The sequence below is a fragment of the Corapipo altera genome, unplaced genomic scaffold (assembly GCF_003945725.1).
Source record: "Corapipo altera isolate COAL_440 unplaced genomic scaffold, ASM394572v1 79, whole genome shotgun sequence".
NCBI classification, from domain to species: Eukaryota; Metazoa; Chordata; class Aves; order Passeriformes; family Pipridae; genus Corapipo; species Corapipo altera.
This window is the reverse complement of record NW_020884927.1, coordinates 3,308,079-3,319,092: the sequence shown is the minus strand read 5'-3', so window position 1 is coordinate 3,319,092 and position 11,014 is coordinate 3,308,079. Positions and strand designations below refer to the sequence as shown.

The 11,014-nt window shown below is 47.7% G+C and overlaps 1 protein-coding gene across 1 annotated transcript; it reads left to right on the top strand.

The window, feature by feature from the left end:
* The first annotated feature begins 2,348 nt into the window (after positions 1-2,348).
* On the top strand, positions 2,349-9,025 carry TNFSF4 (TNF superfamily member 4). Its single transcript, XM_027658356.1, has 3 exons — positions 2,349-2,605; positions 7,108-7,150; positions 8,652-9,025. Exons 1-3 carry the CDS (start codon positions 2,408-2,410, stop codon positions 9,023-9,025), a joined length of 615 nt encoding a protein of 204 aa, XP_027514157.1. The 5' UTR covers positions 2,349-2,407.
* Positions 9,026-11,014: the final 1,989 nt, after the last annotated feature.

The window sequence follows — 11,014 nt, the reverse complement described above, 5'->3', positions numbered from 1 at the left end:
GGTTCCCCACTGAAACACTGACAAGTTCATCAGTAGGCTCTGCCAGACCTGCAGCTGGCTGCCCCTGCAGAAACTTGCTGCCCCTGCAGACACTCACTGGTGTCTCATGCTACAGGTGGGACTGCAGGTATGGGGCAGCCCTGGCCCCACGCCCTCCTCTGTGCCTACCTGCTTCAGCTGCAGTGTCAACCATGGGGACTGCAAGTCATGGGGGTCTGGGGACACTGACCCTGAGCCATCCCTACAGTAGGAACCTCCAAGCATGAAGAGGCACTTGCTCAGGCATTGTTCTACCCCTCTGAGCCTGTTTTGCCTTTCCTGTGGGACTGGGACAGCTGGGACCCAGCTTCCCAGCCACCCCTGCCTTCCATCTGCACTGCAGCTGGCCTCTTGCAGGAGATTTCTGCCCGTGGGGGAAGGACCCAGACTTTGATTTGTTCCCCACCAGGAAGCTACTCTGAAGCCACATTTGAGGTTTCCTCATCTCCAGAGTCTCTGTGGGCTCACACATACCACCGAGCGCCTTACAGATAGACATCAGGGATGCAAGAAGGGTGAATATTTTTCTGGGGACCTAGACGTGACATTGCAGATCCGTGGGAGAAAATGATCTTCTCCACATCCCTCTGGCCCCAGCAGCCTCTCACAGCACATCAAGGTATCCCTTCACTCTTCTGCAGGGCTTGGGCAAGCCCGAGGCCTGTCATGGCCGGTTCTGAGCCCCGTATGGCTGTGTGACCACCAGGTGCCAAAGTCCTGCCTCCAAAATCACACTCTGCATCTGAGGGAACTGCTCTGAGACAGCACAAACCCTCCTTGCCACAGCTGCAGTCATATTTCTGGTGGAGGAAGGAGAGTCAGGGTTGTTTCCAGGGTCTCCCGTTGAGCTGGAGCTCAGTTGGGGGCTCCAGCACACCCAGGAGAGAGGGGAACGAGAATTTCCATGCACTCAAAAGCCAGTGGAACATGTAATAGCTGAACCTTCTTCACTAAGTTTCCATGACCTGGGGACAGGTCTCTCTCTCTCTCCAGACAAACACTAGAGTGTGTTCCAGACTCAATCCACCAGCTACCTGCAACTCAAGGTTACTTTTCAAGAGCAAGGATAGTGAGCATGGGGTGTCCTCACGGAACGTTACCTACCCAGCTGCTGGACCCCCCCCTTCATGTGGTTTGTGTTCATAGGAAATATCCTTGCCTAGATGGAAAAATACATGAAAGAACACTACTCTTGCTTCCTTTGCATGCAGGTTACATGCTTGTCAGGACATGTGCCTTGTGACAGGTTGAAATAGCACATTTTGGGGAACGGAAACTTTCTGACAACTCATCCCTGGAAGGCAGACAGATAACACTCCCAATGGGCTCAGTCTGGGAGAAGGCAGCACCTGACCTCAGTCACGACATGGAAATTATAACAGAAAAGAAAATCCGGCAAAAAGAGCAGTGGAAAGAGCAGTGCTGGACTGCTCCCGAAAAAGGACACAAAACCTGTCCAAAATAAGCACAGGAGGTGGTCCCTGATGCAGATAACTGACATTTGGCAGCTCTGTGTGTCAGAAGCAAATATCACAAGGAGAACAAGCGAAGGGGAGGTGCTGGTGTCCTAAGGGATGGGCAGTCCTCTTCCAGTAGGGAAGCCTGGATGCCTCTCTCAGTGCATTCCCTGGACTACAGGTTTCAGTGTGTGTAAAAAGGGATGTTCCCTGAGCAGTTCTCCATTTTCTCCCTCCTAGGCTTTTGGGGCATCTCATGGATTTAAGTTCACACACTAAATATGAAAAGGGAAGCACATATTTTCTCTCCAATTCCTTATGCCATCCACCTGTCCCACATCCCTTTCTATTCATTGCTTCTTTACAGAAAATGGATTTCAGGAGCATTATATGATGCTAAAAAGGCCCTGTAAATCCCCTCACCTGAAGAGAAAAGTGAGAGCCTTTGCTGACAAAAGACTGAGTGAAGACAAGCACTGTCCAACCAACTTTTCATGGTTGTTGGAAAGATGACATATGAAGATGCCCACAGTTGAAGATATGAAAGACATAAACATATTTCCTTTCAAAGGCCCTTACTCAAAACTGAACTGGGATGCAATAAATCAGCCCCCACATTCACACAAACACAAAACAAAAAAAAAAAAAAAAGGAAAGAAAAAAAAGAAAAAAAAAAGAAAAAAAAAGAAAAAAAGAAAAGAAAGAAAGGAAGGAAGGGGAAATTTAGATTAGTCACAAAGAAGTTCCCCCGCCTGCTTCTCTGGGTGCATAAAGCAGGCTCCTGAAGGCACTGTCTTTACTTCATCTCTAGTCCTGGGACAGGAGCACACTGCTCATCCATCCCCTGCCCCTTCTGGGCTCCTGCTGTTCTTCTGGCTCCTTCTCCAGCAGTTGCTGGCAGTGAGGCTGAGATGGAAGGACAGCCAGAAGTAGAGCCAACAAATGAAGAGCAGATGGATTGCGAAAGGGAACGTGCTGAGGATGAATGGACGAGCTGGCAAAGAGGACAGGTTAGGAACACGCTGCACCTCGTGTCCGCGGTTGCTCAGTGGATATTACTGCTTGCCTGCCTGATTTACCTTGGTATAGATTTTCTGCAGCCCTCAACGGTAAGAGCTCATGTTCAACCCATGGTCTTTGGCCTATAAAGATTTGTATGGGCTTTATTTTTTACTTTTTTTTTAAGAAAAAAGTTTTTAGGTTTATCCTTATTTGAACCCCAAGTTTTTAATCCTTTCCTCATGATAGCAATTATTTTTTAATTTTTTTTTACACTACTTGTCCTCAAAACACCATCTAGTATTGCCCAGTGCAGGGTTTGGGGCCAAGTTGTCCATTAGAGAGATTGTTCCAAGAACACTTTTTACGCTGGCCCCTGGGGGAGGGAGGTCTGACTTCTTGCCCTACTTGCAGTGACTTGTGCGTATTTCCATTTAATTAAATACGATCATCTGAGCGAACGAGAACCCAGATTGCCCATAAACAACTTTTAAAATGTATTATATGTGCTGGCAGATATGTGAGAAAGCAAGTTTTCTCGTGCCAGCTATAGCAAGACCCTCTGAAGCCTTTTGGTGCTCTCAACCTGCCCACATCGCAGGGTTAGGAGCAGTCATCTGTGTCTGCAGAGGACAGCCTGTGCGTGTGTGTGCGTGTGAGAAAGACTGATGTGGTCAGAGAGAGTTTCGTGCACACATAACACCACTGCACACAGTATAAAGAACAGAGATGCCTGAAACTCACAGTACTTCAGCAAAAATCGCAGCAGACACATTTGCCTCTTTCACGTGCTTGCAGGCTGGTGGATTGCCAACAACCTTTCACGGCTATTTCAGTGCCGCTTGCGCACCAGCGACTTCTCCTCCCACACCTTCTCCAGGAGCTGTGTACCACTTTAAAGCTTGTTGTGCTTCGTTTTACCCGAGTTCATTCTTTCCTCCCACTTAGACTTGACAGAGTAGCAAGCCAGGCGTGTAACCATGCAAGGGAGGGATGGCCTTGTGCTCCGGGTCCTCTGCTGTTTAATGAAAACCCCTGTGCTCTGCACAAGTTGCACTGACCTGATCTCATGGTGGTTATTAAACTGCAGAATGATGAGCCTGGTAACACTGACAGATAACACTTGTCATTCAGGTCAGCCCTCTTCTCCTTCCACTGCTCTGGAAGTGAGAAGAGAGTTTTTGGGAGAGTAAGCCAGCAGAAAAGGGCAAGCTATCACACTGCTCAAGGTGCAGAAACCTCTCCCGGGTCACACTTTGGCTGTGAAGGCCCATCTCTCAGTATTTGGCTCTTCTGTAAAAATGTTAACTCTAATCCTCCTCTTCTAGAGAAGTAGGGCAGGGTCTGACATTTCTGCCTGTAAGCCTTACACACTCAAGAGAGCAGCAGCTGAGGAGGGGATACAGTACCACCCTTCCTCAACAGAAAAACACTTGAACAGGGTGCTTGAGGAGCAGCAACTGCAACAGAAGAAAAGTCCAGGTCCTAGGAGTCACCAGAGGACTTTTTCAGTTTTTAATACTTGCTAACTACAGGGCTAGGACTGGTTTCTATTATTTTAACAGATAACCATGGTGTCTGGTTTGGAGTGCAACACAGTGTGCAAGAGCAGTCTCACGGGCTGTATGTGGGGGGATTTCATTGCAGTGCAATTGCAGGGCTCAGTAAGATAACTGTGAACTGACCATATAACTGTCTGATGAAAGGGCAGGAGTACTAACCTGACTTGACTCTTCGGACAGTTTAGGGAGACAGACTTTATAGAAGTAGGGGCACAACAGCATGAGAGGCAGACTGGGAGTGCTGGTCCATGGGAGTGACTGAGTGGCTGTTCCTATAATTGGGAAGAGTCTTATTCTGCTCTCCAAGGCTGGAGAGTGCCACACTAACTTTATTTGCAAGCCAATATCTGTAGTTTTTCACATAAAGATCATATTTGATTCCTTTCCATCATTCTCACAGCTCTGAAAAGAAAAAACCCTGGACTGTTCTGTGAAACCACAGAACATTTAATATGATGGCACATGCTAAGGAAAGTTAGCATCTGCAGCCCAGACTGTACTTAACTAAAAGGGACAGTCATCTCATTTCTGTCGTGATGCCATCTGAGAGCAAGCCTCAGCTGAGATTTTCAAATAAGTTAGAAAAAAGGGTAGTGATAGTCTGCTCTCACTCATCTACAATTCCCATATCTCCTGGAATTACCTCCTCTTGCCACAGGTCTCCTCTTGCAAGTGAGGTAAAAACCCTAATCCTAGTATCTCCTGGTGAGGAGAAGGTACAGCCCACTTCCAGAGAGCAGTCATCTGCCATCTGTTTGACACAGGGAGTTGGGCCCATGACCACAGTGGCCCCCTCAATCAGGCCCCTGAGGTTTGCCGTACAAACCTATTCCTGTAACTTCTGCCACGTGGCTCTAGACACAATGTTCCAGGTAGGAGGAAGTTTGGGGATCCAGAACAGGCAGGAATGAAGTTGAAAATCTGTGTGTAAATGATACAGGGAAATTTGAAGCAGTCAGGAAGAAGCACTTCTGTGATCCCAGCCCTTCTGGCACCCCTTCCTGCACACCATAAGAAGGCAGAACAGAGAAAGAGAGGTGATTAACTTCATTACTAGCTCACGGATGTCCTTCCAGTACTACTGACACATCCTGTCCTCAGCACAGGTAACTGGTAGATAACTGCAAAGTGCTTTGAGATAGTGCAATAATTGGCAGAGATGTGTAAAACAGGTAACGTGCATTAGTGACAACAGTGCTGATATAATTGCTACAAGTTTGCCATCCAGCCTGTCTGTGCTTAACACACTCTGTCCACCAGTGGCCAGATCACACAGACTGCGGCAGATGTTGTTTGACCTCAGATGCTCAGTGACCTCGTGCTTTGCTGTTGCGTTGTTGGGAAACTACCTGGAAATCTCAGCTGCCTAAGCCAGGAGTGAAATGCTTGAGCACGCAGGTGCCTAGAATAAGAGTAAGCCCAAGATTCAAGCTGCTGAGGCAGTAGATAGGAACGGTAATGCTAATGGAGATAGTTCCACCTGAGTCACGGCACGTTAAAGGCTTGGATTTGGCAGCCGTAGCCAGCCTTACCGACAGAGCAAGTGCAGAGCATCAGCTGTGGCAGCACTAGGGGGTGCCAGAGCAGATTTTTCCCAGCACCGGCACCCACCTCACCCTCTGGCACAGATCACAGAGCGCAGCCTAGCTCCAGCCGCCTTCCCCTGCCACTTGCCTTTACCCAGGCACAGCACCGAACCTGTAGACTTGCATGTCTGTGCTCACACACTGCTCTGTTCCAACACGTTCCCTGTGCTCAGAGTGAAGGGGCTGCCCTGTCCTTGTAACACATGAGACCAAATCCATGAAAGTCAGCCCAACTCATATTTCACCAGCCCACTTTCTCCCCCAGAAAGCCTTTGTAATAGGTGAAGAGATGGAGCAGGGAGCCTAATCTTTCAGTCTTTAATCAGGCAAAATGCTAAATACTCGTGGTTGTGAAGAGACTGCAGATTCGGGTCTTCTGTGGCTATGATGAGAGACAAGTTTGAGATGCAGAGTTCAGATTTAAAAATCCAATACTGAACCTTGAAGTTTTGTGTACCTGATCAGTAAGATGCACATTTCTGTATTTGCATCCTTACATTCATAAAATACAAATCACAGAATCACAAAATGGTTAGATTGGAAGGGACCTTGAAGATCGTCTTGTTCCAGTCCCTCTGCCATGGGCAAGGACACCTTCATGCTAGACCAGGTTGCTCAAAGTCAACGCCCCATCCAATCTGGTCTTGAACACTTCCAGGGATGGAGCGGCCACAGCTTTTCTGGGCAATGTGTGCCAGTGTCTCACCACCTCACAGTAAAGAATTTCTTCCTCATGTCTTATCACACCTGCCCTCTGTCAGTTTAAAGCCATTCACCCCTGTCCTATCACTCCAAGCCCTTGTCAAAAGTCCCTCTCCAGCTCTCTTGTAGCCCCTTTAGGTACTGAAAGGTGCTTTAAGGTCTCCCTGGAGCCTTCCGTTCTCCAGACTGACCAGCCCCAGGTCTCTCAGTCTGTCTTAGGAGAGGTGTTCCAATCAATTGTAAACACATCTTAACACACTTAAGAGCCTGTGAGAGACACACATCCAGTAACAGCCTGATTCAAAGTGCAAGGAACCATAAAGCCAGACCCACTTTTTGGTGCCCTGCAGCATGTGTGGGTCCCTGCTCTGCAAACAATGCCTGTTTGCTGAGTGCCCCTGGCTGTAAGTCAGACTCGAGGCACTGATGCAGAAGAGGCTCTGCACCCCGAGGTCCTTCCTTACTGTTTGGTTTGACTCGATTACAGTCACCAGCGTGGTTTTCTAAACAGGAACACTGCCTGGAGGGCTCAGTCCCAGGCTGGAAGTCTCACCGGCTGGGAACCCTGTTAAAATTGTATTTTATAATAATTATATAAAAGCAAGTATGGAGCATAGCTGGGTAGCAGCAGCTGTGCCAGCTGAGGCTGCCTGCTGTGCTTTTGGAGGTGAAGCCCCAGTCCTGGCTGGGAAACAAAAATGATAGCGGCAGCAGTGGGGTGTCCACCAGGTACCTTAACAAGGATTCCTCTTTTTCTTCCAGCCTCAGAGCGACGAAGTGCCGTGGACCCTCATCCGGTACACAGGTGGGTGGGTGTTGGGGCAGGGGGCACCCTGGGAGAGTCCCTGGCCCCTCAATGATCCCTGGTTCCCCCAGTGCAGCACCCACCACTGCACCACATTCCCCTGGCACAGAGGAAGGGCTCCTGGCTCCCCAATCTACTGTGCACCGACCCTAGGGACAACTGTGGTGTCCAGGGGGCCCTAAAATGCCTAAATAGCTGTTATGTGTTTCGTGGCACAGTGATGGCTGCTGCTTCTGGTGGAGGATGGTGCCAGGAGAGCTGTTGTGGGAGAAAGGGGCCAAGTCTGCCCCAGTGCTGCAAGGGGCCAAAATGAAAGAAAAAGGTTTTCCCAGAGCGGAACAAAAAACCTGAAAATCTGCATGGAGTTCTACAACCCTTACCTATCTCCTAAAACAAGCTTTCACTTCACGAATGAACAAGAAATGTGTTTTTGAGAATTTACTGAGTACACACGGCACACTCTTGGGGTATTTCTGAGACAAGTCAATGGTTTCCTGATGTATGAAAAATGTAAATGATTTCATGGGGAAGAGTGAGTGAGCAAACATACCCTGTCAGAAGTAGCACTGCCCTGCATGCCGGCTACATTGGATGTTTGTCCCATGACATACCTCAGTGATAAAACCAATTACTAAAAGTTTTAAATCATACTAACAATATTGTTGGCCGTTTTACTTTCTGTTAACAGTGTGAAGCAGTACTAAGTCTAATTTAATATAAATTCATGTTCTTTAGAGGAAAAGCTTAAGAAATTTGGCCTCAGCCCAGAGAGTCGGTGCTGCCTACCTGGAGACCTTCTGAGTCCCCTGGTCCCGGGCATTCAGCTGGTGTGCTGAAAAATGAGAAGCAGAGTAGGGAAACATGACCAGCATTGCCCTGGGAACTGTTACTGTTCACTGCAAGAGAAAACTTTCATGCTAAGTTCCAGTTTAATTTCTCCTGATTCTGCTCTGTATTAATTAGCTTCTTCTGTTTCTGTCTGTATGCTGCTCTTTTGTCCTGTCTTCTGTTTAAAAAAACCCAGAACCAAACTGCAAGAAAAGGGCCTAGGTTACCAGCATCTTCACAGGAAGCACTTTTTGTCTTCTTTCCAAATCTGAACACTTTTTCTTCATCTTATTTACTGTCTTGATTTTCCTGTCCTTTTTAGGAATCTATGCTTCCTAAACTCCCAGAGATACTTTACTTAATATATTTTTCTGTTTTTTAAGTAACACATAGAGTAAGTAAATGATGCATAAATAGAAATTTGGAGGAAGAATTCATATAAACTGGAGTTGAGTCCAAAAGGCACAGCTTAATCAAAAGAGCCTGGAAATTTCCACAGAAGATGATGTCTGTCTAGAGCAGATGTTATTCTAGCTCTGATCTGCCCTATTCTTTGATTCACTCTCTCCTTTCCCATATTTTTTCATCTTTCCTGTAGTCAGTTGTTATAAAACAACCCATTTACCAGACGACATTTGTAAACATGGGATCATCTTTTCCTCTTCCATTCCAGGTGAAAGCATCAAAGGAGTAGCCATCAATCTCACTGCTGAAAGAGGCTCTATTCAGATCAGAAATGGTTCCATCATGATCCCCTGTGATGGCCTCTACCTGGTGTCCCTGACGTGTTCCCTCTACCTGGAAGAGGACTTGCTGAAGCTGACCCTGCAGAAGACACAGAAATCTAAGAACAGTGCCCTCTGGACACAGACTGTCCAGAGCAGTAACAACACAGTAAATCCCATCGCAGTAAATTTCACCACAGTGCTCTTCTTGTTCCGTGAAGATAACGTCACCCTGTGCACTGACTCCAACGCCAACATCAAGGATCTGTCACTCAGCCTGGTGTTACAAAGTCCCCCTGAAGAAGCTCTCTGTTGGAGCTGACGTATGCAATGCAACATGTAAAGTACAGCCTTACCTACCAATCCATTTGCCTGTGGGATGCCTGTTCTCACCGGCTGTAGTTGTACAGGCAGACTGCTCTAGCCTTCCTCCTTGGGGCTGTGGAAAGCCCCAGCTGGAGGACAGATAAACCACAGTGCAAACGGGCTTTATATAGTGTGTACCATGTTCATGTCTTTGGAGCTCTGTGCAGCTGATTTGCTACCTAGGATGGGTCTTTCCGACTCTCAGGGGAAAGGGATGTGCCGAGCCCTTGAGGAGAACAGAAATTAAAGCCAAAGAAAGTCGCACAAGCTTAGCTCATATTCAGAGAAACACTGGGTTTCTCTGTTTGCTAGACAGTTCCTGTATATAGGACAAAAGTGCTGTATGTTTGCTCAAATAAAAGTCTTGTAAGTCAGGAAAATACCTCAGGTGGCTTGAAGCCATTTGGAGTAGGAGAAGAACAGATCTGGTCAACAGCCCTTCGCCTGGTCAGATGGGAAAGAGGCAACAAGGGACTTCCTTTGCAGTGATCCAGATAAATGATCTCTGACAGGTAAAGGCCATGAAAGCAGGTGATATTTTGAAAGGAGCTGACAGGACTGCACTGGACAGCAGAAGCACAGGTCCTGCAGTGACTGTGGGGTTTTGGTGAGCAGCTTTTAGGAACAGAGGTGCACTGGCTGTGCCAGCTGTCTGCAGACTACTGAAGCCTCAGCCAAGGGAATAACTCGTGGGACATTTACATCTTGACACCAGCTCTCAGAGGAAAATCTTCAAGCACACACTCACACGCTGGCTTCAATGATTCAGGGACATAAAAATTTGGGAAAACATGAAGACTCTGGATTTGGTGGGTTCTCTCTAATGGACCAAGTGGAACCTGCAGGTCTATGCATCCTTTCCTTGGGGAGGACTCAGATGGTTCTTGTGAGCCTTGCAGTAGACCTTGTCATACAGGTGTACACCAGAGATCCATAGGCACGACCTCTGCAATGCACCTCTGCACTCGTGCACACCCTGCCTGGCTCGTGCTGAAGCCAGACTGCCCTCAGTGGTTCTGGGCTGCACATCCCTGTTCTCATTGCAGCCTGGGGCTGCTGAGGACAAGTCCTGCTCTGCCCACATTGCAGGCAGCACGTGACCTGAGCACAGCCAGAGACTGCTGTATTTTTGGTTGAAATGAGGCAGATATCGAGGGCAAGCAGATTACGTGTCTCCCGACGAACTCCATCAACATTTCAGCATGTCACTGCTGGCTGTACACTCCAAAGCTTTCTGTTAAAAATATTTATGTATTTATATGATAGGCATAGGAATTTATAGGCATCAGATTTCTTAAAAACACTGGGAAGGGTTCAAACCTGGATGTCAGCGCTAAGCTCCTTTTTTGCAGATGCTCCCAATGCCCTGGAGTGTTCCAGGCATCAGCCTGGACCAACCCACTCCTGGCTGAGCACTCCCGCAGGCTCAGGTGCCACAGGCAGGCAGCTCTTCCAGGCCTTGGAGAGCTTTTCCATATGTTTTTTGCTGTGAACTTCCCTACATGGGCCAGGCCACAGACCCAGGGGAAATCTCTGTGGCTGAAGCAGTTATTCACATAGTACCAAGAAGCAGCTTTTCTCCTCTCAGCTGAGAAGCTGCGGGCTGACTTGCACCCACAGGATACTCCTCCCTGACTCTAAGGGATATTTTGGGCTTTTACCTCTGGCCATGCTGAGCACCACCAGGACCAAAGACAGCTGCATTCTGCCCCCAAGGTGGGGATTGTCACACTTCCCAGTTAAAGTGAGAATATGTTTCCCTTCCTAGCAAACAATAAATCTTTCCTTTGTAACATCTGGGCTCGTTAATGTCCCTTGGAGGTGGGAGCTGGAGGAGGAGGGAGGTGGAGGTGACACATCCAGTGTTTGAGAAGACATTTCTACTGGTAGGAAAACTACATGAAATTTTCACATCCTTCTTTTTTTTTTTTTAATCCTTCAGCTT

What these genes read in the sequence shown, in the direction of transcription:
- TNFSF4 (XM_027658356.1), top strand. Translation starts at nt 2,408, where the DNA reads ATGGAAGGACAGCCAGAAGTAGAGCCAACAAATGAAGAGCAGATGGAT. An exon ending in ATTTTCTGCAGCCCTCAACG is followed by an intron (nt 2,606 to 7,107) that starts GTAAGAGCTCAT and finishes TTTTTCTTCCAG; the next exon opens with CCTCAGAGCGACGAAGTGCC. An exon ending in GACCCTCATCCGGTACACAG is followed by an intron (nt 7,151 to 8,651) that starts GTGGGTGGGTGT and finishes CTTCCATTCCAG; the next exon opens with GTGAAAGCATCAAAGGAGTA.